General features: G+C 46.3%; 8 protein-coding genes across 8 annotated transcripts; 3 read left to right on the forward strand and 5 right to left on the reverse strand.

Annotated features, from left to right (window-relative positions):
* Nucleotides 1–247: 247 nt before the first annotated feature.
* On the reverse strand, nt 248–1,357 carry FOBCDRAFT_149772 (heme-containing dehydratase protein; the record flags this gene model as incomplete). The annotated part of the gene is made up of 1 exon (XM_031194031.2): nt 248–1,357. The coding sequence occupies one exon, from the start codon at nt 1,355–1,357 to the stop codon at nt 248–250; it is 1,110 nt and encodes a 369-aa protein (XP_031030652.2).
* Nucleotides 1,358–2,030: 673 nt separating this feature from the next.
* FOBCDRAFT_150524 (NRAMP family) lies at nt 2,031–3,210 on the reverse strand (the record flags this gene model as incomplete). The annotated part of the gene is made up of 2 exons (XM_031194032.3): nt 2,031–2,883; nt 2,936–3,210. Coding segments are annotated over 2 exons (1,128 nt in total), but the record flags the coding sequence as incomplete, so codon positions are not given.
* Nucleotides 3,211–4,458: 1,248 nt separating this feature from the next.
* FOBCDRAFT_287333 (Alpha/Beta hydrolase protein) lies at nt 4,459–5,493 on the forward strand (the record flags this gene model as incomplete). The annotated part of the gene is made up of 1 exon (XM_031194034.3): nt 4,459–5,493. Exon 1 carries the CDS (start codon nt 4,519–4,521, stop codon nt 5,491–5,493), a length of 975 nt encoding a protein of 324 aa, XP_031030655.2. The 5' UTR covers nt 4,459–4,518.
* A 1,239-nt stretch (nt 5,494–6,732) lies between these two features.
* Nucleotides 6,733–8,571, reverse strand: FOBCDRAFT_254728 (uncharacterized protein). Its single transcript, XM_031194035.3, has 5 exons — nt 8,317–8,571; nt 8,242–8,267; nt 7,788–8,192; nt 7,287–7,738; nt 6,733–7,236 (listed from the first exon to the last, which is right to left on the reverse strand). The coding sequence occupies exons 1-5, from the start codon at nt 8,420–8,422 to the stop codon at nt 6,855–6,857; spliced, it is 1,371 nt and encodes a 456-aa protein (XP_031030656.2). The 5' UTR covers nt 8,423–8,571; the 3' UTR covers nt 6,733–6,854.
* Nucleotides 8,572–8,917: 346 nt separating this feature from the next.
* FOBCDRAFT_254729 (uncharacterized protein) lies at nt 8,918–12,309 on the reverse strand (the record flags this gene model as incomplete). The annotated part of the gene is made up of 6 exons (XM_059611142.1): nt 8,918–9,393; nt 9,443–9,571; nt 9,635–10,194; nt 10,318–10,676; nt 11,997–12,113; nt 12,161–12,309. 6 exons carry the CDS (start codon nt 12,307–12,309, stop codon nt 8,953–8,955), a joined length of 1,755 nt encoding a protein of 584 aa, XP_059468228.1. The 3' UTR covers nt 8,918–8,952.
* Nucleotides 12,310–13,283: 974 nt separating this feature from the next.
* FOBCDRAFT_209640 (uncharacterized protein) lies at nt 13,284–15,756 on the forward strand (the record flags this gene model as incomplete). The annotated part of the gene is made up of 7 exons (XM_059609275.1): nt 13,284–13,702; nt 13,847–14,373; nt 14,566–14,723; nt 14,796–14,916; nt 14,983–15,163; nt 15,264–15,502; nt 15,713–15,756. The coding sequence occupies 7 exons, from the start codon at nt 13,284–13,286 to the stop codon at nt 15,754–15,756; spliced, it is 1,689 nt and encodes a 562-aa protein (XP_059468229.1).
* A 290-nt stretch (nt 15,757–16,046) lies between these two features.
* On the forward strand, nt 16,047–17,285 carry FOBCDRAFT_209641 (uncharacterized protein; the record flags this gene model as incomplete). Its single annotated transcript, XM_054707895.2, has 2 exons — nt 16,047–16,595; nt 16,773–17,285. The coding sequence occupies 2 exons, from the start codon at nt 16,047–16,049 to the stop codon at nt 17,283–17,285; spliced, it is 1,062 nt and encodes a 353-aa protein (XP_054563870.2).
* A 2,865-nt stretch (nt 17,286–20,150) lies between these two features.
* FOBCDRAFT_266165 (uncharacterized protein) lies at nt 20,151–23,025 on the reverse strand (the record flags this gene model as incomplete). The annotated part of the gene is made up of 1 exon (XM_054707896.2): nt 20,151–23,025. The coding sequence occupies one exon, from the start codon at nt 23,023–23,025 to the stop codon at nt 20,326–20,328; it is 2,700 nt and encodes an 899-aa protein (XP_054563871.1). The 3' UTR covers nt 20,151–20,325.
* Between the last annotated feature and the right edge of the window lie 3,527 nt (nt 23,026–26,552).

Genomic DNA, 26,552 nt, shown 5'->3' on the forward strand with positions numbered 1-26,552 from the left:
AATGTCGCTGACAATCTGGTGTCAGAGTCTTATCCACCGTGTGATAAAAAGATACCGAACTTGCATATCAACAACCCTTCCACACCTTTCCATGCAGCCACGATCACCATGTTTTCTACACAGCCTGTTTAGATCTCTGGTCTTCGGGTCCCGAACATAAGCGGAAAGTCCCGTCACCCAATTATGTTCAATCACACTTGTCTCGGCGCCATAATAATCAATCTCACTGTGCATAAGATCTACAAATCTACCATTCTATTGGCTGACACGCAACGGGCTTATCGAAAATCGGTGGTAGCTCAGCCGCAGTGACACTCCTGCTCGCGAACATCGCGCTCTTGTCAAACGCGAGAAACCCTGTACCTTCATAGCACCCAACATACTCGGCATCAATCTCGTCTCCTTTTATGATGCCGAGATCGACCCAGAGGAGGATGTTGCCGCCTTGCATTACGCCGCCGGGCCCATATGCTGACATGAAGTTACGTCGCAGCTTGACGTGGCCTTTGTCCCATCGGCCCATGTGCTCCATCTTGGAAAGATCGGTCCAGTACAGAATCTGGGCTTGGCGTATGTAGTCGAGGCCTGGAAATATGCCACCATTTGGTGTGCCATTAGTTGTTGTACCGTTTGTTGCTCCAAGTGACTTCTCTCCTGCAAAGGCATGGCATGCCCTTGCTGACACCATTCCTTTCTCCATGCCTGCTGTCACAACCTTGGTGACCCATTCCTTAGTAAGGCTATCGAAATTTTCGTCCCAGTACTCTCGCTCCTTTTCCTTCATAGCGCTGTAGTCTTGTCCCTCAATAACAATGCAGAGGTTGTTCGGGAACTTGGTGATCTGAACTCTTCCAGCACGGATCTTATCTGTCATGGACTTTGCGGGCTGCCAGGTGTTCGAAGGAGAACTGAAGGTGTCACCTTCAAAGTCAGGCGTCATACGAGAACGGTATGCTCCCCAATACCCAGTCTTCTCAGTAAGAGGCGTAAGTTCTCCGCAGTGACCAAACCCTACCGGATCCTTGCCTGTTGACTCATGCATAGATCTAGTCGCAGGAAGACAAAGCGACTCCCTCCAGAAACCAGCGTCATCTGGAAGTGATCCCCAAAAGCTTTTTGTCGAGTCGCTTTCCCACCATGACTTGAAGGTCTGAGGTGAGGTCCAGTAACTCATCCAGACTCTGGAGGGGATGTTATTCTGTTCTAGGCGCTCCACAGGGACACTAGAATCTTTAATGAGATTGTCGAACTTTTCGATGAGCTCGAGCTTATCGGTGCTTGGAGTGTCGGCATGGTATTGACATCCAAAGATGGCCAGGGTAAAGTGGTGAGCAGAAGAAAAGCGCGTACGAAGCATGTTGATAGCAATTAGTAAGATAACAATCGAATAAAGTTAAATGGATTCTATCAAGAGGACACTAGATTATAGTGAGTTTATATATCAGAAATTCCATGTCACTGATTCGCTGACAAGCGCGACTGTTCTTGTCAAGGCAATTGATGCCTCAACAATCCGGGTAACAGAATTCCAGATCTTCCCCAGACCATGGTCCTGGAAATCAAATACCCCAATGTAGATCATCTTGATACACGATCGTGGGGAAGCCGTGGATACTTGATATCCGGATAAGATATCGTACGCTTAAATAGTTCGAGAGGGGTGATTGATCATGTTACTAGAAAGGGCTAGCTCCTTGAATAAGAGTTAGATATACAGAGTCCAGTGGCAGCGACGATGAACCACAAGAATTCCACTGCGCCATCACCGTTGACTGCTTCGCGAACGGATCAAGAAATCGTCAGACAGCATCAGATAATCTTAATGGGAGCACGGTGTGTCATAGTTGCTTGCTACAGTATCATGAGCCTTGGAATGTCATTGCAATCATTATCCATACGAAGACTAAGTCTTGGGGAAAGCCTGTCGCTATTTGAAAATCTCTTATTTTTCACGACTTCCTGGTAAGTCTATTTTATGTCTGTCTATACGCGGGATGCTCTATCTTGTGGTGTTATTTACCTTGATTCCACTACTGTCCCTCGCCCAGCAGCACCAGATTAGCTACGTTCATAATGGCAATAATCAACCATATCACAACTGCAATAGCAGTAGTATACCATGCATTTCGCATTTTCACATCATCCCCTTCATTCCTATGTCCCGTCACCAACGTTGGTTGTCCTTCAACTTGCAGTCGTGCAGGACCGAATCTAACAGTCATGAACTTATTCCTGCTCGTGAAGTAAATGAGAGGTGCTGTGACAAAGGGAAGAACGATACTCAAGGCCACCTGCGAGCCGTTGAGGGCAGCGTTCAGACCAGACCGACCCACTGCACCAGCGATAATGATACTCGGCGTGATGCTAATGCTTCTTGTCATCAATCGTCGTAACCAAGGACGCATCTTGACGTTGAGAGCACCCTCGCTGACCATCTGGCCGGCGATAGTGCAGACAATACCCGCCGTGATGCCAGATAACAGCAGAGCCAGTGCAAACAAGATTCCCGCCGCGGGGGAGATTGACGATGCGAGCAAATCGTGTATGCTGAAGATATCGGCGTCAACGGCGTCTGGGTTCTTGTATAAAGAGGCACCGGCAACGATCAGGATAGCCGAGTTGACGAAGAGCGCAAAGGTGAAGAGAGCGATGGCAAGCTCAGCTATGGAAGTCTTGAGTGAGGATTGGATAGCTTCGAGCGATGGGATATAATAGGTCTTTTCGGAGACCTGATTGCCGGATGTACTGCTTGGGGATGGGCGGCGAGGGACGAGTCCTCGCTTGACATCGTATTCGCGTAGTCGAGGTTGAACAATGCCTGAGCCTAGGTACAGGCTGTGCGGCATGACTGTCGCGCCCAGAATACCGCATGCCTGATACAACCTAAGCTGGTCAGAATACCTCTGTTGCACAACCTCTGCTGGGAGGAACTTACCCTTGTTGCTCAACGATGCTCTTTGATGGCAAATAGCCTTTGAACACCTCCCCGACTGAAGTGTTCTGTATCAACGACAACTGAATACAGAAGCATATGACCACTCCCATAACCAGGCACAGAATAAAGTACTCGAATATTCTGAGACCTCGCATAGACTTATCAGGGTTGTAGAAGAGTAGAATGACCATGACATCTGCGATGGAAATGGCGCATCCTGCGACTAGAGGGACTTTTGGGAAGAGAAGGTTAAGTGCGATTGCAAAGCCGATTACCTGGGATCCTGGTTTTAGCAAAAATGACCAGAGGAGTATTCCAAAGGTGGCATACCTCGGCGATATCGGTCGCGATGATGGCGATTTCCGCAAAGATGTACAGTATGATGTTAAGCCATCTCGGTAGAAATGCTCGACAAGCCTCAGCTAGGTTGAGCCCACTGACGGTACCGAGCTTGATAGCGAGACTTTGGAGAAAGATTGCAAAGAGATTAGATAACAGGACAATGAAAAGCAACTTGAAGCGGTAAGATGCACCAGCGGCGATGTCTGTTGAGTAGTTTCCAGGATCAACTAGCAGAACCTTTGTAAGCCATGGCCATACAATGAAGATGGGGGGTACATAATAAACAAGACCTACTGTAAGCGACAGCGATTATGAAGCCTGGGCCGATAAAGGATAAGAATTTGACCAACGTCTTCTTGCATCTATGTAGGCGCGAAAACCAAGCGCTAGAATCTCTTCTGGGTGTCGGAGAACATTGCGGCTCTGTAGGTAATATTGCCAGACCATTTACTTGCGCTTGTCTATCCTCGACGCTTTGCTCATCCTGGTTGGCTGAGGACATGGTGGTGGCCTTGGCGGTCTTGGTATCGGGCTAGAATCGCTTTCTCGGGACTGAAAAAATGGAAACGCGCTATGCCAGAATAAGATGACGTGTCATCGTGAGACAACACGAGGTGACGCGATTTTAGTGAGTTAACCCCTGCTAGGGACATGAAAGGGCTTACGGAATAGAGCATGTGTGTGATGAGCAGTAGTACTGTATCCATGATTGGGGTTAAAAGCTGTTTTGATCGTAGGGAATCATGGTGATACCCAAGGCATATTCCTTGTAGGCAGATACATCTTTCGAAGACATTTTGTCAAGAATGCCAGGTTCATCCTTATCCACTGTAAATTTCCTGTTCCCCTATGGCTTCCATTCATTCTGTTCTTGACCTTTGGGAAGAGCATTGAATTACAGAGGCACCATTGTATCTGGTAAAGGGAACTGCTGAGATTCATCGCGGTGATTGGAGATGGCGGAAAAGATAATTCCGTTTCCGAATTACCCATGACAGATTTCGGAGCGAGTCGGCTGTGCGGAAACGGTTCACTGTCTCCATATCCGTATCCGAACAGTGCGGATAGCGCGTGCCGTCAAAAGGCCAATGAATAAGTTAGCGGGGTATTGTTATAACTCCTCGATTATTAAATTCGCTGATTCTCATCAAAGGGCTTTAGTTTATTTCTCCCTGTTTCTGTGTCAAGGTAACAAGACTTGAAACAATATTCACGCCTTGAAATTGGCCTTGGTTGAAACAATGACGTCACAGCTCTGGTCCTCAACTCCATGGATTAATTCTGGTGATACATTGCATAAGCGCCGTGTTCCATACATACAAGATGCAACATACCTACACACTCTCGACATTTGGCAACCAAAATCTCTCGGAGGGTCTTCACTCCCGACAGCAGACGTGTTGCCTCAAGGCAAAGGTCCTTGGGTCATCTATATCCACGGTGGGGCATGGCGAGACCCCCTTGTAGACTCGTCGTCCTTTGAAGCTACTGCCCTCAAGCTCCTGAGCTACAAAGACACACCTATCGCAGGAGTCGCATCTGTCAATTATCCTCTTTCAAGCCATCCCAATCATACTACGCACCCCGCACCACCTCGTGGTTCTTCGGGGCCTGTTGATTTTGCCCGACAAGCGAAGCATCCTGATCACATAATCGCTCTACTCACGGCTATCTCATTTCTGCAAAATGATCTTGGAGTAGCTCATGATTATGTTCTGTCAGGTCACAGTTGCGGTGCCACCATGACTTTCCAGACAGTAATGAATCCTAATCACTGGTTGGGTAATGCAAAGGGAATTTCGGTTCCAAAGGTGAAGAAACCAAGGGTCATAGCTCCTCTTAACGGACTATATGATCTCGCTGCCTTTATCAACAACCCGCCAGAATCTCATAAACAACTCCAACAACTGTATACCGACTTCACAAAAAATGCATTCGGTGATGATGAGGCGGTCTGGAAGGCTGTCTGCCCTACCAGTGTTGCAGACTGGAGCACAGAGTGGTCTGAAGGCAAGGTCGTCGTTATCGCCCAGAGCAAGGGAGACGGTCTTGTCCCTTATGCACAGACTGAACTTATGAAGGATCACCTCAGAAAGACGTCAGCGCTTGAGCTTGTTGAGATGAAAGCTAGCGGTGATCACAATGATCTATGGAAGCAAGCCGATGAGATCGTATATATTATAAAGTGCGCAATCGGGTATTTAACCAAGCTCTGATCCATTGAGGAATTCGACAATGGAAAATTCAGTTTAGGTCAAGTAGTCAAGTTTGAAATCGAGCAAGTCTACTCAACATTGAATAACCTAAATTTTCGGCATTTTGCTGCCATCCCTCCATGATCCCATCACTGATTTTATTTCTTTGCGGCTAAGCTGGCCTTCCTTCTTTTTAATATACTTGAAAATATACAATTCGATCTTCAGCTCCAATGAGTTCTCATTCTTTCTTGAAGACTTTAACAATCGCTGTAGGCGTTCGTGTCGTTTAGTATAGAACCGAATCTTGTGCTTGAATGGCATATAAGGAAACGCTATGCTCAGGCTGCGTCGTAATTTCCTCTCTTCAGCCTTTTTCCTCTCGTGAAATATATAAGTAGCAGAATCGGCGATATCTGATGGGACGTAGAGGCCAAAAAGCCGTGGGAACTTGTCTTTTGTGCACTTTCGCAGTTAGCCATGAGGGTGCACCGGGTGTGTTGGATTTTTATACTAACACAAGCAAATATCTCCTGCTCTTGCTCTTGCGCCAGATGGCGGCACCGTAGTGCTATAGCTAGGTTCTTGGAATGGACAAATGCATACCCTAGTGGCATCTTCGAGAGATCTTCTCTTGCATAGCGATGCTCTACAACCTAAGATAATTAGTATAAAGAATAGCCTTGGTAAATTAACCAGGGCTAGATATAACTAACTGTTCCATCATGTTCACTTTTGTAGAATAGTAATCCCGACGCGTTGGAAGAGGCGCCGCGACTAAATGTCTTGAAAGACCGAGGTTGAAAGCCACATAATAGAATATGTAATTGAGGTCGCTTATAAAAGAAGAGCCTCGGACAGCAGGTAGGTTTAACGAAGGTGGACATATTCCTTGGTGAAGGGTGAAAAGAAGTTGATCAAGTGGGGTGCTGAGTTGCTCTACGTCGTGCTCCCTGATTTGTGAAATCAGTGGAGAATCTTTCTTCCGACCGAATCCAGGTGCATAGCGACTAACCTAGAGCTTCTACCATCACTTCTAGGCCTTGAAGGACAAACATAAATAACATATATCTTTCTTATAAAGATACTTGTTCTATCATGACTAGATATTATAATGCCATACTGTAATTCAATCATTGATTCTCAGAATGTGCACAACTTCTCTATAACTCCTTTTTAGTGCCTACGTGCTTCAGTTTCCACAGACCCCTCAATCAAGTCTCTAGCCAATTTTGTTGGCCAGTGCCCCCTGCGAAACCCAGGTAGTTCACTTGTACAGGGCAAACAAATTAGCTGCTTGTTTATCTGTTCAGACTCGCTTCTTAAATATATATGCTGATTATAGACTCATTTTCGTATAAATCTCCAATTTTCAACGCATCTCAAACTTCATGCTTACTTCTAGTGAGAGTGGATGCAATAACAGCTGCACCAACACCACTTCCAGGCGACACCATGAACTCAACATCATCCTTGCCAGTAGGCGACAGTTTCTCCCAACCAAGAATCTCACCCAGAGCTTTGGACAACTCTCTCTTGAAATGGGGATGCTTCTCAAACAGAGATCCCTCAACGCCAACATGACATGTCTTGAGATTTCTCTTCATGCATATCGCTGCTACACCCGTTGATGAGAGACGCGCTGCGCGGGTTGTTATGAGTGTTGCAACCTTTCTCATGAACTCGAGCTCCTGTACGTTTGGAGATACTCCGAGCTTTGAGACAGATAGATCATGCGATGTCTTGAAGTCTTTCGACGTGTCCCTAAACTCGGGTTAGTGGGAGATCTCATAAATGGGAGGTTGTTAACATACTCTTCGATCGCTGACAAGAACGACGAATCCATAAAATACGGCTCCTGCATCTTCTCCACACTCTGACCCTCCCAAAACGTCTCATGCCTCCTCTTGACATCAAGCATAATCAACCGAAACAACTCCCCAAGATATAGCCCCGCCACCATCTTCTCAAACGCCTGCTGGCCCTTCCTCGGTGATGCATCATCAATAGCGAAGTCAAAAGACGTCAACGGCAAAACAACATGCTCATTGTCAAAAGCGCCCCATTCGCAATTAATCGCCATGAGTGCTTCGGCGGGAAGACCTTCCATGTCGAGCTTGGGGATGGATTGACATCTCTCGAAGTAGGCGCCGTTGCAGCCTGTGCCGAAAACGCAGCCGATAGCGGTTTCGGAGTTGATGTATGCTGAGGCCATCATCGTGGCGGTTGTGTCGTTTGTTACTACTCGGACCTTGAGAGGGAGTTTCTGTGGGTATGTTAGCTTTCGGTCCCCGTAGTAGAATGATAATACCAACCCTCTTTGCGATGGAATGTCTCAACGATACCGCTACATCGCGACCTTCACAATCGGCAACATCGAAGCCCTTCGTCCACCTCTGAAGAATGCCCTCGTCAATAGTTCGCTGCGTTGTAGGAAACGAAAAGATGAAGCTCAAGTCGGTGTTTGTTCCAGCTTCAAAATCAGCTGTTTTGAGGAATTCCTCGAGATGTCCAGCGACGAAATCCCAAAGCCTTTCAGCAGGTCCTGTTCTCAGTTCTTTGGGAAGTTTGTGCGTGACTTGGTTGACTTTGAACCCGGATTTTTGTTCGGTTAATTCGACAGAGAACACTCTGAGGTTTGTGCCGCCGAGATCTAGCACGAGGTACTTTCCTGTTTCGTTGCCGGTTGGTTGTTGCATTACCCACGTTGGGTTCATTGGCTGTTGCTGATTAGCTGGTGAGCGTTAGATGACACAATCCGACACTCACGATGCTGCCACCCTTTACACTCAGCCCTATAATGATCTTAGCTTGCGTTTTCCATGTGACTACTTCCTATCTTACCTTTATCCAACTCATCAATGAAGTGGTTGGTGATATGCTTGAGCTTTGCGGTATCAACCGTAAAGTCTCTCTCAAGCTCTTGGAGATATGTTTGAAGGTTCGCCATTATTACGTCACTGGGAATTTAGATAGCAATACCACTAAAAAGACCAAACACCGGCACAAGGTTTCCCATAAGCTTATATACCATTATCTACGCCAGCTATTCCATCAATCGATCGAAACACCATTGTCGGGCCGGAGCAATTACAGTTGTCAATTCACATCCAACAGTGATCTTATGATGACGCTAGATCCACTTTAGGATTCGCCAACGTTCTGTAACTTGCTTTATCTTCTCTAGTCGCTTCGTTGTGGTTCCAAAGGTCCGGTCCGATGGCTCCGGTGCAAAAGCTCCGGTTATCTTGATACCCTAGACCATTGGCTCATGATCTCATCGAGTAAAAACCGTGCTGGGACATCCTTGCTAGTGAACTCGCTTCGGCAAAATCCTCATTGGCCCATCTTGTAAGACCCAAAGAGGCAAAAATAGTATTGATATGGTAATGACTGTGTTTTGACTCTGTCTGATCTCATCTTCCTGCTTCAACATTCTGACCAAATCGTACCCAAGTCGAACGTAAACAGCATACTTAACTAGATGGTGATCAGTGGGGCCTCGACATATAAATCAGCGAACCTCTCTCCCAGAAGCTTAGGGAGCTTAGCCACTTCTGACAATGCCTTTCCCCACCCAAAATTCTCAGACCAAGAATCGACAAAAGTCTGTTGCACGTCACCACGACCCTCATTCCACTCTGGCGAAGACCACTTGTTATGCACATCATTCCACTGTTCGGCACCATCCTTGGTCTTACCGGGATTCCAGTCATCTTTGGGTGACTCCGTCTCGGGAAAAGGTTTCTTCGCTTTGAAGACTCTCTCACCTTGCGCAAGGATGTTGAAGGCTTTGAGAGTATCCTCAGACATGATAGCTGGTGGGCCCTCCATGAGAACACCCATCATAAGCTTCAAGCTAGCGGAGTTATTGTCGAGCAAATCGTCGATATTGTTCCTTTGACTGCTCTTGGTGGGATCCTGACTTTCATCATCTGTTCCATCTCGTCAGCAAATCGTCAGTGAATACTGGCTCGCTGGACTTGCACTTGGCCCAGAGACCCGTTGGCACTTGTTTGTACTCTTGTGTCATGCCCCATTTCGCATGGGCGACACCATCTTGAACGATCTCAATCTTCATCTCTGACTTGGTCATGGCCTACTTGAAGTGCATTGGCCGAGGGTAGATGGGAGGACCTTTCGAAGAGACTTAGTTGACTACTTTGCCGTTCTCGTCGACCAACTGGGCATCTTGAACTGCCATCTTACATCCAACGACGAACGAGAAAGATCTTTCGCGAACGACCCAATCAGCATTCTGGACTCGATCAGTAGAAGAACTATTGTTCAGAAGTCCTGAAGTGGCAAGGAACGTGTGTCCTTGATCGAGATCACCAGGTAAAATATCTTCTTCGCCCTCAGCGATCAGGGCGCGGTCCTCTTCTGCCGCCCGGCTGTTTGACTGTTGACTGCTTGCCTGTAGAACGAGATGGTAGAATTCCTCGATATTTGCCTCCTTCTCGTCCCCCTTATCCGCACCAAAGTTGATGTCAAACTTGGCTACCTTAATATCGACATGCACACGTCCAGCAAGCGGTGGTCCCCACATAAATAAATCCGCTCCGACCTCAACGGAGATATGCGTGTGAATAAACAAGACATCGATGTTGAAGCGAACGCCAACACAAATGCCTGCACTAGACGCGAAGTGGAAAGGGTTGTAATTGATGAGAAAGTTGGCAAAAGCGTCAAACCAAGCTTCGATAGGGCCAGCACTAAAAGCTGTGTGCAGTCTTCCACCGCCCATACAAACTTTGGGCGTTATCGCGAAGTACGCCTCGCCAGATAGGCTGAGATGGCTTCCGAGAGACCAACTGATGCCTAAACGCGGTGAATTTGGCTAACTGTCTGGGACTCTGAAGGCTTGATGATAACCGCCGAGAGTGAAGACGAAGTTGCTAACGAGAGACTTGTCTGCATGCGTAGCGTCAAACCAATAAAATAACGCGAACCCTCCCGTGAGATGGCAGTTGGGGTCCAAAATGAGCGACTTGGGCGACAGTTGACCTTCCACTCTCATAGTTCCGTAGTCAAAGTCAACCGCAACACCGATGCCAAGCTCAACATGAGCAAATTTGAGAGGAGACTTGGCATTGGGAATGTCAACCAGAGCAACGGCGTATATACCCAATTTGACAGATTGGCCAAACATGACCACCACAACAGCATGGAGGAAAATCATCAGGAAAGCATCGATCGCCCACCTGTTTACACGTGCAACGAATCATCTCTCCAGCAAGACGTCATCATCCAAGACAAAGACTGCCTGCCCCGGGACATCGTTTTCTCCGTTTTCATGTCACATAACAAATATAGTAGTTATCAGCTCACAGAGTTCGACATAGCCATTGAGCTCGGCACGTCAGCTGACAATAACTGCATCACGGAAACCTACGCAGGTCCTGGTGCTCGGATGCTGAGCAACCTTCGCTTCAATGTTCTAGTGTCTTTACTACCATGCCTGTTACGGAGAGAAAGTGTTTGTTGTTGCGGCTTATTCTGTGAAGTCACAAGGGATGGATCAGAATGCAGGACATTCATGAGATAAGCTTCATGCTGACGCTCGCTCAGCTGAATACTTTTGGTGGGAATAGGAGGTTTTCATTCTACACGTTTGCTTATTACAAGTTTGATCACGAGCATGATCCGATCATCGCTAATTTTGAGATCTCACCTAAGAAAGCTGCCTAGTCATGATCTCATTCAATCATTACTATAGCAGATCATTCTTTGAGTATTTCATAAGGAAAATAGCAAATTGCCATGGTCTTAAATACAAGGCCTTAATCAAACTCCGCTCTCGAAACCAGAAACTGTTAACTAAGCTAGCATCTACAAAGCGCCGTTCCCCTTCGGCTCTGACCTTCACTATAGGAGGATCCAGAAACAGACACAAGTTGCCTGATGCACAAGCCACGGCCTTCATAGAAAAGCCAAGTCATGGACCCCCACCGGCAATCTTCCAATGCACATGGGGTCCGGGTCAGAAGAGTAAAGTCGAATTCTCCCTCTGTGCTTCGATGGGTTGTCAGAACTTCGCGCCGAAGCAATTCGGTGACTGGAAAACACGGCTTCAGAGGAGTCAATTCGACCTACTCATGAACTGGAACGACATCAAGAATTCAGTCTGGACTGATTAAAAGCAACAACATCATAAAATTAACTTCAATACATCGCCAAGTAAGACAAAGTTCGGAAACTGTGGCGAAACCTGCCCATTCATACATATGCTGTAAGTAGGCACTGCAAATTACACCTTTGCTCGATTCACTAACATGTTTTATAGTGGAGCGCACCGCAAGGAGGGCCAGGAGAAGGTGCAAGGTCTTGCACTTAACCCATCATTTTTGGCCAACGAGGACTTTTGGGAGGTGTATTTACCCACGCAGATATACATAGAAAGCAAAACGAAGCGAGACCCCCACGATGAGGTTGGCTATAAGTACATGTGGTCGCCATGCCATAATTACAAGCACTTAATCATCCACGTCGATATTGGATTGTTGAACAACTTTCGCCCCGACGAAACCCCTCCAATGGATGCAGAATTGGACGAAGGCGACGGCTCCAAAGGAAGCACCAACGGGCATAAACGGTGGTGAGGGGGAGAAAGAAGTTGAACCTGGCGGAGTTGGGCTGAGCTGGTCCCATCAGAGAGAGGAAGAGACCGAGGAGATCATAATGACACCGATAAGGGAGCATCTCATTGTCTGTGCTAAGAGGATAATTGTGGCTCCAGGCGGCGTCGAGGTTAACTTCAATTTTAGACCACGGCTTTTCTGGTTCCTCGTTTGGGTCACTCTTTGGGTCTGGTTCTCGTTTCGTCTCTCCTGTCATTTTGCGGTATATATGCTGTCTTGGTTCAAAGTTTTCTTTTTCAGCATCAGCTTTCACCACTTCGAACTGGTTCTTATCGAGAGCGCTATATTTATAAAAATACCACTAGAGACAGTCGCTAGATTGCTATAAGAAGCTTCTAGAAAGAATAGCCAATGGATACTACTAGGGACTGTAGTCAGATTGTTGTAAGAATTCCGAAACAGTATGTCCTATGGTAGTCAAGGGATAGCGACACAAGGCGTGACAGGAGGAAAACCCCGCGTGGGGATCAGGAGGCTGACGCGCAGCTTGCCCTAACAAGGAATACTTTGCAACTAGCAGTGGTTGTTTAGAGGGCTTTGTAAGCCCTCCAATTAAGGTATTGTGTGGGCTCAGTGAAGTAGCTTTGATTGGTAGAACCCTGGGTTGTTAAGGTGCGATAATGACAGTCTTGAGGAAAATTCTTGATCGTCCCCACCAGACCTCTTCCTACCTTAGTTGGGCCTTGCAAGCCACTCAGCCGCCACAGCGCTTAATGCTCGCAGTCCGACCGGTAATGCATCGGAATCGCTAAATTGAATGGGTGCAATGTCCGTCACTCACTTTTCATGTCTCAACTGAGTTTTGTTGTGTGTTTTGTGATGTTCAATCAGTATTGAATCTCGCACAACTCGGGCTAGAGGACGTGGAACATGTGCTTAGGCGTAGGTCTAGATTGAAATGGTCTTCTCCGATTGGATGGCTCATGCATAAGCTTACATGTGGAAGTGTTACCCGTACTGACCAGTTATGTTATCCCCACCGTCTGCAGGTGAACACAATTGTGTTCTTGCGCCTCAGACACAAACACTTTCTGTGTGAGATTCCTCATTGGTGCTTGCCCACTGGATCATTCAAGCCATCATAAGTTTCATATGCTCCCTGCGTTTGCTTCCATACTTTTTTTTTTATAAGTATCTTGTGTCGCAAACCTTCACCAAAATACCGGCGCGATGGCAGAAGTTATCGGTCTTGTTTCCAGTTTCTTGACATTGGCTGCATTCCCCTCCAAATCTGCCCGGAAACTTCACAATACGGTAAAAAGCTTTCGGTCCCGTCCTGAGCAGGTGCGCGAGCTCTCAAAAGAGCTCGAGGGTTTGTGCAGTGCCCTGCAAGAACTAACCGAAACAAAGAGTTCATCTGTCAAGGACGTAGATTATCTGGCACTCCAAATGCCTCTTGAACGGTGTGGCACGACCTGCGAAGAATTTGAACAGAGTATTTTGAAATGGCATTCCAGACTTGGTTATAGCCGGAAAAGCCTGCGTGACTGGGCTAGGCTCAAGTGCATGGGCAAGGGGATCGACAGTTTTAGGCAACAGTTCCTTGAGTATAGGTGTACTTTCAGTATTGTTGTAACAAACATCAATCTGTAAGTTCACTTACATTATATCCTTGAAAGACATTCTTACGAACTTCTGTTTAGCCACGCATCCTCTATTACTTCTAAGTGCTTAAAAGATTACAAAGCACTAATACAAAGTGCCACTAGTGATCTCTAAGCTCACTTTCAAAGTGTTGACGGAAGACTTGATTCTCTTTTGGGGAGCACTATACCAAAAGGTGATTCGGAAGTGATAGAATCGAATTATGCACAGGGAGAATGGCGAAGCACGCAGCGTTGTCTTCGAATTTGTGCTCAGCTATCGCAACACATCAGGCAGCTTGAGCTTGCACGCATTCCTGGCAGCCAGTCTGCCCCTTATCTCAGAGACGCTAAATCTGAAGCCGAGAAAGTGTTCCACAAGAGTCTACAGAAATCTATGGATAGTTTGGAATCTGCAGCTACGGCACTACGAGAACATATGCGGGACCTACTTGATCGATTAGCGACAAATTCGAAAATGCCAGTCTCGTCTGATGAAATTGAGGATCTGACAGACCTGTGGAAAGAGTGGGAGACAGTTCGACAGTGCTTGGATATCTGTTCAAAGGCGAATGACAACCTGGAGGAAAAGATCTTTATCGTCAAGAACCACGCAACTGGCAATGATGAGTTTCAGCTCCTGGCTTCTATTGACGGGGAGACAACATGCGGTAAAGGTGTAGGGTTCAGCTGGAGAGCGAGACAACTTGAAGGACGCGCAAGCGACAGGACCTTCCAACAAGCAACTGCTGCGCTAGCTCGAAGAACTAATTCCTTCTTGAGGGGGGTTGCCGAGCTAGAGGAAGCCACAAAATCTTGTGGAAGTCATACTCAAGCCGTATAGGAAAATGGTAACGACGGTATGGAAGAGAAGAGAGATCGGGGACTACATGATGTCGAAGCATTGACAAATCGATGCTGCAAACGAACGTCAACACCCAACAACCAAGCTGAAACTGAGCAGCAAGAGCAGCAAGACTATGGTCAAGATATGCTGAAGTCTGATTCGATTATGAACAGGAGACAGGTGGGCTTTGCGCGAGTTAAGATAGACATTCTTTCATTCACTAGACCTTCTCCTTCTGCTCACCTTGATCAGGACAGTATGACGCCTTCAGAGAACGAAACTGATTTCGAAGGCGAATGCTGCGACAACGAAAACAACTCAGAGGATGTATCCGAAGATGTCTATTTTCAGAAAGACCAAACCCCAGACGGTGGTGGAGAGTTCTGTTCATCTTCAAGGGACTCAACAGTGAATTGATCTGGTGCTGACATGAATACAGATGGTTCGGATAACAATGGCGGCCAAGACCCGAGTCCGCCTCGAAATCCTTCTAGAAAAACGAGCAAGAGGACCCAATTCCGATTCGCCTGCCCTTACCAGGCCTTTGAGGCATCACAGACATGTTTCAGCCCGACGTCTCGTAACCCAAACGGGGGTTGTGCTGGAATACAAGGTCTTAAGTGAGCATTGTACTCTCGGGGCTCTTTGCTGCTGAAGTAGTAACACATGCATCAGGCAACACCTACATCGTAGGCATATGAAGTCCTACTGCTGTGATAGATGCTGGAGATCGTTCGAAACAAAGCGCGAAGCCAACAGGCATCGTGAGCAACTGGAGTCTTGTGAGGCTAAGGACCAGCCCTCCACTGACAGGCTTATGAGCTCTGAAGACGAAGTGAGGCTCGACAATCTCGAATGCTCAGAGTCCGAGGAGGAAAACTGGTGGAAGATTTTCCAACTCCTTCTCCCAGCTACCCAATATCAAAGTCTTGAGGTACTGAAAGGTCAATACTTTCCATGTAGGTCGTCATATGCAATCCAAAGGAGCATTGATAACATCGCCGAGCATAGATTATACCCCTTTCAAGTCATTTGGACTTCCTAGTTTGATATACTCTAACGCTTCGTTTGGATCGGAACTACCAAATACCCTGGGTTACAATGTTGAAAGGTATATTCCAATATTTTCTAGTGCTCTGCCTTCAATTTTGAGCTAATTCTTTACCTAGGGCAGCAAGGCAGTAATGCATTTTACACATATAAGGTGTTATAAGGGGCCAAAACAAGATATAAACGCTTTTATATTCCTTACATAATATTGTTATTTACTATTTTTTAACTTTTATAATATAAATAAAGCAGATTTTAGTTTTATAAATTACTTCTTGGTTTAAATTCGTTCTAAAATTAACCTGAGGCATTAATACGGATATATATTCTTCTAGTCCGATGCATCACATCCCAATACTCTTTTTTCACTCTTAACCCTACCTACAACCTATTTGAACAACCGCCCTCACTGTTTACTAGCATATACTTCACATTCACTACCCACGCGATATGATGTCTTACCCTGCCGTTCTAGTCCCAGCTGGGGGTACACCAGTGGACCACCTTTCTATACCAAGACGACCGACACACAACCCACATGAGATGGCATTTCTAGGCCAAGAGCTTACATTCGATGGCGGGTCCTTTATCGGATACCCATCTCGCAAAGGCTGGGCAGAGAAAGATGTCTATGAATCTGGTAGCTCTGGAAAAAGTCGGGAAGAGATTGTGGGATTCTTTCAAATTTTGTTCTTCTGGGGACTTTTGGAAGACACCTTACGAATTCGAATCCATGAGTCCAACCTCGCTAAGGAAAATGCACTCGGTCAGCAAGTTATCTCAACTCGAGACCTCCCTGGTCTCGTGCAAAGATGGTACGACCGCGAGCAGTATCTTTCAGTCAAGGCACAAACAAAGCATGCAAAAAGGGTCAATAAGAACCTTTGGCATATGTGTAATATTTTGAGTTGGTGGGACCTCTACGGAATTCCCCCTTTCGACCAGTCGGACCTTTTGTATCTTGTTATGTTTGGAGAGTATTTGCAAACATCATACAAGACTGTATACCTAAAGACAAGCCGATTTACTAATCTAACTAACGTCATTCAAGGCACGACACCCAACTAGTTTGCTAATCATCGACGTTGGCCCGGCGTCAATTTAGAGTCACTGAAAACGCGCATGATTGCTGACGGGTGGTGCCCGAGCGATACCATGCGTATTTACTTTACTCTTCAGAGTTACGGCTTGTTTTATGCAAGTATGCTCGAACCGCCCAACTACAAACACCATTCCCGTAATACGGCAATGCCTGCATCCATGGCTAGCGAAGACTCAAATCATACTCCGGTAACTTTTGGCCTGCATAGCGACCTGCCGCCTAGTCACTCCAACTGTTCTGACTTTTCATGTTCAGCACATGAAATAGACCTCGAAACATATAAAACAAGGCATACACGTGCCGATTGCACTTGTGCGCAAATTGAGACAAATGTCTCAAAGCTCTGCCAGATCCTTGATGGAGGCCAGGTTCCTGTCGTTTATCTGAATAGTGGTATTCATTTGGTACCAGCCAAGTCCGTTGACAGATACGTTGCCATTTCCCACGTATGGTCAGATGGACTTGGCAACCCCCACACCAATGACTTACCGCAGTGTCAATTTGAACGCATTGCCTTCCTTGTCAAGAACCTTTATCCTCGACTGAATGGTATTGGGAACACTGATATTATAGGTGATATGGCGCTATAAAAAGCAGCTATAAGTGGTTATAGAGATGATATTAAGTTAATACTAGGAAAGGTAGTAAATAGTAATAACCTTAAGTTAAGGAATAAAGTAGGACTAATAGTATGCAAAGTGGCTATTTAAGATATAATAAGCATGTAATAATGATAATTAAAGAAAAAAAGAAAAAGTATTAGGTTAAGATAAAAGAGATAATCAATAAGCTAAGTTCTTAAATATTAAAATTATATCCTTATTATAAAGATAACCTATTAAAATGATGCTAATTAGTATAATACTACTTAATAATTAATAAATTATCTTAGTATATTAAATACTAGGATCCTTTTATTATATCTTTTTTTAACTTAAAATAAAGTCCTAGCTATTATTAGGATATAAATAAATTAACCTTAAAATATAATAATCTTTAAGTTTTATCTTATATAGCCTTTAATATAACTTTAGGGAGTAAGTTTCTCTCTAGCTTTGCAGAAACCTATCAGTCTATCTAATTACAGCCCCTTATACCCTATATGGCATAAGGCAAGCAATATATATAATATTCTATCCTAATACCTTCTAGTACTTAAACACTGTTATGCTCTGATTAATCTTCCTCGGTAAGTGTTGGCACTAAAAGACTCAGACTATGATCAGAATAAGCAGAATAATATTGCCAGAGAACATCGTGAACCAGGGTCTTTTCATCTTGGCGCCTTTCCATTGTGTCGTACCACGGGCAAGCGACAGGATCACCAGGTCGAATACTTCGAAGACAAGTGACAGAGAGATGATAATGATGGACGCCGTGAACCATGTTTGAGCGTGATGCAGCCTATGCCTTGGCTTGAAGAAGCAGTGACGTTGTAGAGCTGACAACCAGACTCTACAGCAAGGGCCCTAGTGAATTGAGTGCTGCACCAGTCTGCCGTAACTTTCTTGTTCTGAGACCCGATGGCAGCCATTGCAAGGCCGGATATCTGTATAGCGATTAGGAGGATCCCAAGTAGCACAGCGATGAAAGTGATCCAAGCCCGACCTACAAGATCCGGACTTTCATTTACTTGCTGATCATCCGCTGCAGGTCTGCCTTCTCGGTGATTCTTTCTGTTGAAAATCATAGGTAAGGCCTGCACCAGCGGCCGAAAACGATTATCCTCGATAATCAAAAACACTAGCTACATCATAGCCCCAATATCAAGCACGACGAATATCGGCATCCACATAAGGACTGACTCGGGATGAACGCTATTAGTGTATGCCTGGAGTTAGAACCATACTGTGATAATGGCTACGATGATTGATAAGGCCTGGACTCTCTCCCATCGATGGACTCTTATAAGTGTGATGGGGAAGTGGACAAGAAACCCGGCAAGGGTGTACGGCCAAGGGAGGATCGATCCTGCGTCATCGGGTCTGATGTAGGAGGAGAGTTCCACGCATGGTTGACTCTTTGCCCAGGACTCATAGAAGTCTGCAATCGACAGGCCCATCTCTGGAGGTCCGACCTGCGTTGTGTTGTCCAAACACAAGTTTCCGTCCATATTTAGCAGAATAAATTTATTGCAAGACGGATCAATATGGGTGAGTGATAGAGAAAAATATTAAAGGCCGCTCTAGTCTTGATAGTTGCATGAGAACATAGTACCTAACCTCTTGAATATATAGTTCTCTCTGTATCAAGAATCCGAGACACTCTAAGGGGGCCTCTGGTCCTATGACACTTTGGTTCGCCTTCTATCAATAGCTCTTAGCATTATATAGGTCGCTGCTCTTTTTTACAGTGAATATTGAAGCCACGTTAATTCCTATAGGCCGATGTTTGCAGAGCTGAACAAAGTGCGTTTATGGCACTTGTATCACGCGTGGTCCTTTCCACATATCAATGTCTCACTCAGCCATCAGGCTGACTTGTTACGTAAAGCTTACTAGGCGTCCACGTAGTACTGTTCCAGCTGTGATTCAAACATAGGCTACTGATACAGTCAGCCTTGTAAGGTGGATTTGACGTTGAGGATGGATCAACGAGACTTGAGACCGACAATGCTTCCCCATTAGCTGCATTCATATCTGAGCCTAGCTAAGATATCTATTACCTGCCTTGCCTAGCTTCTCTTTTAAAAAGAGATAATGTAATGTTTCTAAATTCCTTCATTAAAGCAATAGCCTTCACAAAGCGCCTGAATTTTTAAGAGAGAAACTGATAATGCCTAGATGCGGGATTTGTTCACACCGCCTAACCCCGCTACCATACAACAACCAATGATTGCCTGTTCGTTTCCCCTTTATGCCATACTGACCTCGCTCCACCATGTGTCTCACCGAGCCACTTTTGAGAGACTTACTAGCAGTACGTATGTGTGTCCTGCCCTTGCGCTTCTGCGTGCTCAGCTACCCGCCATCAACCCTGTATGGTCAGTCTGTGCTGAGGGGCTTTTATGGCTGCAGACGGGGAAACAGCCCATTTTCCGCGAACGGTCATAAGCCAGGACTGTTTTCTCTTTCCTCGGAGAAGAAAGAACTCTGCTGCCATCCCTTCAGTGGCCGTGAAACCTGCTAAACAACAGAGTCATGGTTTCAGGAACGGGCTAAATAGAAGTAGAATAAATTTTTTAAATGTAAACGAGACGATTAATTTGGCCCTTATGCTTAGCTTAGGTATTAGTCCTAGACTCGATTCTGTTTAGAAGTTGAAAACATCTACGGCGTTTTCTACTAGGGCTTCCTTTAGATTATTAAGAATTCATATGCAAGGACTTCCAGGATAAGTACATACAGCGCGACAGGCCCCTGGTTTATATTTTTCAGAAAGGCATAGATAAAGGCTAAGACTAATAAAAATAAAATGAACGCAAATAAAAGTATGCTTACAGCAAAAGAAAAGCAAAAAGGATTCTGCGCAAGGAGAAGAGTCTCTAATTCAGCATTCTAAGTATAGAGTACCTAAGACCATCTCAAGACTTCTCCAGATGGTGAACAAGAAATCAGACGGCGAGTTGAGGATGACTGAGGCCGTGTTGCGATTTCCTCTTGATACAGTTCCCTGTCCTCTTGCTAAGGCTCACCCAATAACCACTTTGTAATTCTCGGCGAGGAAATTGCACGGGATGATGTCAATTACATCAGCATCCAGTTGCCACCAGTGCTCCTTGGGAGGTTGCCAGATATGATATTGGCCAGCTTGCCCGCCAGCAGCCAGAACTTTAGAGCCTGGCAGGACTAAGTCAAACAACCATGCTGTGAACTCATATTGCGTTTCGATTTCTAACCTTTCTGAATGTAAACTCTGTACCCCTTGATCTGGCGACAGACTGAGGATAGCTATTTCTTGAGGTACATGATCCCTAGCTAGCGGTGGCTTGCTAGGAATGATGAGATACCTCTTCTCTCCGTCTTCGATCTTAAGCCCAGGCTGGGGTTGGATACCGATAAAGTACCGTCTGCCATTTGCAACTTCAATGGTGAAATAACTCCCTGTCTTATTTACGGCGAATGACCGCGTGCTGACGAGTGCTGGGCCCTGGTACGTCAGTCGGCCATCCGGCTGGCACTGGCAGGAACCTTCAACAGCTCGGGCGCCTCTGCGAAGCAGTGTTCGGGGAATCCATCTGCAATTATCGCCGCGCAGTCTCTCGCTGTGGATAAACAGGATGCTTAACGGCAGAGTGCCGATGGAGGTGAGAAGTATGCGCATCCGCTCTTCGGGGGAGCTCTCTCTTAAAATGGTGTCGATATCCGTGCCAAGAGTGGTTGCCAGACAGACTGCTTCGTCCTCCAGCCGCGTAAGGTTTCGTGTTGTAAGGCTGGTAAACATTAACCGAAATAACTCAGCTGGAGTAAGATGATTGCTGTAGCGATGCGAAGGAGGAAGACTTCCAAATGAATGCAGTGAGGAATTCGCCATGACTCGGAAGAAGCGAGATTTGTTGTATTGGTCGATCCTCGAGATGAACGAACTTGGCGGAGCCTCGTCCGCATGAGCGATGGGTGTCTCTGACTCACTCACTTGCTTATCCAGGCTCAGTCCTAAGGTTAACGTCTGCCATAAACCTTGTAGGGCTCGCAGATACTTCTTCGGACTACGGTCACCTGCGAGCAGAAGAGACGGTAGTTTTTGAATCTTCTCCCAAGCCTCTATACTCGCAGGATCTTTGAATTTGGCGCCAAGCTCTATCATTCTATAGCACGTTGGATCTCGTAGCTTCTCATACCTGTCCATCCACGCAAGAATGTCTGTCTGATAGTATATAGCTTTATGCCAGGACACTTCCATCTCTAGGCCGACGTGCTTCAACTCGTAGAATTTGTCGGCAAAGTAGAAGGAGAGAGACTTTGAGAGGCGACCCTCCTGCAGGGTCCATAGTCTAGAAGCCCAAGGTGACCTCCAGATTCGTATTAGGACCTCCTCGCGATGAGTGTTGCTGAACGTCTCCATAAGCGACCTGTCGAGAACCACGACTTTCTCGGCGCCCGAGTAGATGCTAGCCATTTTCTTGATTTCCTGCCTCCGTTCCTCCTCGTGGCCAACAGGTATGCAGAGGGTGTCAATCCAAAAGTGAACGTTGTCAATGTCGGGGCACGACTTGCTTGCTGAGTACTGCAAGTTGCTCAGCTGGCATCTGGGGAGTGCATTCTCCCTTGGGTTCCCCATCCCCTCAGACCAAACGTGGGATATAGCGACGTATGGGGGCGTGGGACCTTCATCCACGCCCATCTGAAAAATGCGAACAAAGGGCCAGTCGACCCGGATCAAGGGAGTACCGCCTCGCCGGACACAGGAGAGAACCAGGTTAACTTCGAAACCTTGGCTAAGCGAGATAAGTTCGCAGTCGCAGTCCCGGTCAAAAAGGTGCTTCGTCTCGTACGTTGACTCGTCCACCTGATATCCGACACACTTCTCCGTCGTACACTTTGAGTGGTCTCCAGGAATACCTCGGCGATCGAGAAAAGTGAGGTACCAGCGAAGACCCAAGTTACCCTGTGATAGGTATTCCCTGTCACAGGTTTCCACTTGATATGGGCAGTAGCCAGCCCTCTCCAGGAGCTGGGAGATAATTGGGTCGCTATAGTAGGAGCTTGGGAACTCTACCTTGTTAAGGAGTCTTTCACGGGTGCTTGCTTTGTCAATGCGAAATAGTGGTTCGCTGTCAGCGCCAGTAATGGAAATGAAATTGCTGTACACCGTCGGTATTGCTTCGCAAAGAGTCATTCCGAGAACTTTGATAGAGAGAAGTACCGCCGCCATGGTAGGATATCCAGGTGCCCCAGGATCGTCCAGATTCGTCTCGGCGGTGATAGGGTAAGGCAAGTGTCTCATACCAGACACGATGCCGTCGGCTGCCACCAGTACACGCACAATCTGATCCAGTCGCTCAAACTTTTCGGCGGCTGGTTCATCGGCCTCGCGAGCAAGCCAAAGATATATAAGCATTTCAAGCTTCAGGGTAGTTACCACGGCGTAGTCACGGCCCTCCTCCGCCTGGATAAAGTCACGCCAGTCGAATTCGATGCCGCAGATATGCCCGAATATCTCCTTCATCAGGCCGAAGAAAAGCCATGACTGGAGATATGGCGCGAGTCTAGTGGCTTTACCACCAGTGTCAGTGAACTTCTCCGCAAAGTCAAAGAATCGAGAACCGTCGTATTCGAAATCCTCATCGTATAGGTAGCGAATCTTAAAGGAATGGGCATGATCTTGTGTTACGACGTCGTCGCCGATGACTCGCACCAAGTCGGCCCTCGGGCGGGTGAGGTGTTCCATGAATTGATGCCGAGAGAGAGGGCTTTGGCAGTGGTGGACAATGATCCAGGCTACAATTGTAGCCTAGACTGGCGCCTCTGTACCTCGCTTCTTATGCTTTTCTGAGGGTGGGAGAAATGCCACAAGAAGCTTGTTGGTGACAGTGAAAGGTAAAAAAAGGGATGGGGACCCCGGGCTGACTCTTGGTGTCTTACAGACTTTTCCTGTTGGTGCGTTAGTTCAGCTGGACTGGGTTGGCACGCTATTGAGCTGCGAATGCGGGTTTCTGCAAGCCACATGCAAATTAGTACTAAGTCACAGAAGGATCCCGTAATCAACATTGGGGAGACCATGTCGCGAAATGTGATTGGACGTTAACAACACGCAGGAGAGAAGAGGAATCTTTCCTGGAGCACCAATGGGTACCTGATACGTCAGCCCATAGTCTCTCTTGTTTCATGCTATTCCCAAGCGGGAAAGATAGAGTGATTGCCATCACCAACTTGCATATGCTCCCTGGCGCTTTGTGTTCAGAAACCATGATCAAGGTTGCGACCCTTCTTTGTTGTACAAGACCTTTTGGCTAACTCGTACCTGTACATCGAAGGAAGAGACGATCGAGTGCCAATCAGGCAGCCATGGATGGTCCCGCTGTCAGGCCCATGCACGCACTGCCACCGCCGCCTCAATAACGTCCCAAAAGAAGGCTTATCGGAACCTCGGATTGCTAATTCTCATGCTATGGTTTGGCATGCCTCTTTAAAGTACCTGCTTGAGTGGTTGGTGGCTGCCCAGTTAGTAGACAAGTATGGTGAGGTCGACCCGGTAATTCAGCATCAAGGCGAGGGAGCCGGCCGTAACGCACCTGTCGAGTATTAAAAGTTCAAGTGAAGGCGCAGAGCCAAGGCTGCCTTTCGCCGTGACTGACATGCTTCAACAAGTCACAAGATGGAGGCGAGGTAAAAAAATAAAAAATGAGAAAAAGGCAGTGCCTATCAGGAGCCCTCGTTCAAATAATTAAGCATCTAGCGATTTGCGTAGGGTTTAACGAACCTTTAGAGTATTACTCAGATAACGTCTATATCGTTCGAGGTAGATCGAGATCCATTAAAGCATGTGAGGAAATGACGTCGTCGATCCTTTCACGATGTAAACTCAGGGACGGTGAAGGGCTGAAGACGCGGACTCGTCAAGAGAACCCGGCAGCACCCGTCGCCTTGTTAAGACTGGGTAGCTGAGGCAGGCAATTTATTTAAGCAAGTCAAGCAATTAGCAGCCTTTTTAATCAGCCTCATAAAAAGGTTTAACCTAGCAGTAAGGTTTAGCTTAGCAGAAAGGGTAGCGGTCTAAGTTCTAACATTACCCAAAAGGTCTACATCTGCGACATATGTTGTACAGAGCCAGCATCTAACCACAGATCCTGAGTGCTTTTAGATCACGACAGCACCATCGCACACAGCTTATGTGCCACTTCTCGACGTGTCTGAAGAACAGCAACTCCTTCTCAATGCTCAGCCTCTTCACCATCCAAGATTCCAATCTTGTGCGCCCGTGTTGATCCCCGACACGTGTCAGCCAGCGTCGCGCCACTCAATATTTTTCCAACAGCCATCAGAGACCGCGACCCAAGTCTCAAAAGATCGATGTGTATCTGAAGAAATGCAACTACGACAAAACAACAAGAGGCTCAGGACTCGCTATTTACAAGTGGAGACGGAAATTGGCGAACTCCAAGAAGCTAAGCGGACAGCCCGAGCGGACCTTCGCCGCGCCGACGACGTTGTTGACGGATTGTTGGCTATGCAGGGCCTGCCTCTTCATATCTTCAATGGACTTTCAGAGGTTTCAGAGATTCTCAGATCTATCCAGAGAAAGCTATGAGTCAAAAGTCATAAAGTACTTGCTGGTCTGTTGCCGCTCTCATGGCTACAACTACCTATGGGATTAGAACAGTATGTGCCGCATCAAAGAGTGATCATGTTCAGATAATGAGACTGCTTCCTCGTCAAGGCGTTGATTCGATAGCTATAAGTGGTAACAGGTAGACACACACTAGCTAGTTTGATAAGTTTAGAAGCTATGTAACAGGGAAGTTGGGATTCGATCGAGATTCTGTTCAAAGTTGGCTTGTGCCTATGCGCCTAAGTACTTCAGTGAGTTTCGACCATCATATACATACTTACTCAATGGTGAGGTGTCAGACTCTTTCCACCACGCCATCGTGCATGGGCCTGCCAGTTTGTGTCCTCTCAACAAAGCAACCTGAGTCTCGGCTCAGGAGTATAAAAAAGCTATGCCATAACCTTTATCTATTCTGTACAAATGCAAGCTAGGCGTCGCCTACTGTTAGGAAGACTGAAAACGCCACAAATGCTTATATGTGCTTGATTTCTGTTCCCTTGAGTCCATATTCTGTCTAGTTCCGATTTCTATTTCTCTTTCGGCGTAGCACTATATATTCTCTCCTTGCTTTGATTTATAAACAAAAGTCTAGCTATAAGCTAGATAATAATTATACAGACCAAATATATTCAGCTTTTAATAAGATAAGGTATATAGCTGCTGAATTCATTAAGGAAATACTAATTAACATGTAAGAAAAGCTCAATTTAATAAAGGTTCTAAGATAAAATATATATTAATATTATATAGACTATAAGGAAATGTTAGACTAAAAAAAGGTTTAGGAAAATTAAAAGGCCTTGGCGGTAGAAGGTTTTCAAGTTAATAGAAAATAAACTTCTGCTTTAATACAATTGACTAAACAATCTTAATATTGCGGAGCCCGACGGAGAAGGCGAGACAGCAGGTCTGAACTCTCCTACAGCGGACAGTCTACCAAAATGGCAGCGCACTGCACTAGGCTTTGCATTTAAGGAAGTACTTATGAGCTCGAGGGCTTATCGACTTGCGGGAAAGGATAACTCCGATGGATTTTCAGTCATCAGCTCGGCTGGCAGAACTGCGTCCTGGTCCATGTTATCTGGCCTGAGTCTCTCGGAAATCTCTCACATTGGTATCCAGACCATTCCAATTTAGGCTAGCGACATTACGAGAAGGAGCATTACGGCTTTTCCTTTATTGCGGGAAACACTTTACCGCAAAGGCTGCCCCTGATACCGGTATAGCAAAGGTATCTCGTTGAGATCGACTAAGGGGCTTATTTCGAGGACAACGGCTGCAGGAACCAGAGCCCGAAACGTTGCCTGCGGTGTTTGGAGTTCCGGTTCTGAAAAGCATAGGATATGCGTATGTGGACATCAGTCTTTTGAAGCTGGAGTGTCCCGAATATATGGTTACATACCCATCGTTGTCGCCAAGCCGGGAGTGTTTTTGAAGGCAAAAGGTCAGTGTGATGTCTGAAATTTGTTTTTGTTGGCACCTGTTAACGATAGCCACTCTCTAGCTACGGACATTGTGGACATTTTTGCGACTACTGGAAACCCCGTGCGAATGAGCGAACTACAATTGAGACTTGACTCCCCTCCAAGATACGATAAAACTTTGGTATGGGACAGGTATACAGTTCATGACGCTGCTGGGATTCT

The sequence above is a fragment of the Fusarium oxysporum genome, chromosome XII (assembly GCF_013085055.1).
Source record: "Fusarium oxysporum Fo47 chromosome XII, complete sequence".
NCBI classification, from domain to species: domain Eukaryota; kingdom Fungi; phylum Ascomycota; class Sordariomycetes; order Hypocreales; family Nectriaceae; genus Fusarium; species Fusarium oxysporum.

Bases quoted from the DNA above. Each gene is read 5' to 3' on its own strand.
- FOBCDRAFT_254728 (XM_031194035.3), bottom strand. From the start codon at position 8,422: ATGGCGAACCTTCAAACATATCTCCAAGAGCTTGAGAGAGACTTTACG. The intron at 8,193-8,241 runs GTGAGTGTCGGA...AATCAGCAACAG, and splicing joins GTGTAAAGGGTGGCAGCATC to CCAATGAACCCAACGTGGGT. The intron at 7,739-7,787 runs GTTGGTATTATC...ACATACCCACAG, and splicing joins GACATTCCATCGCAAAGAGG to AAACTCCCTCTCAAGGTCCG.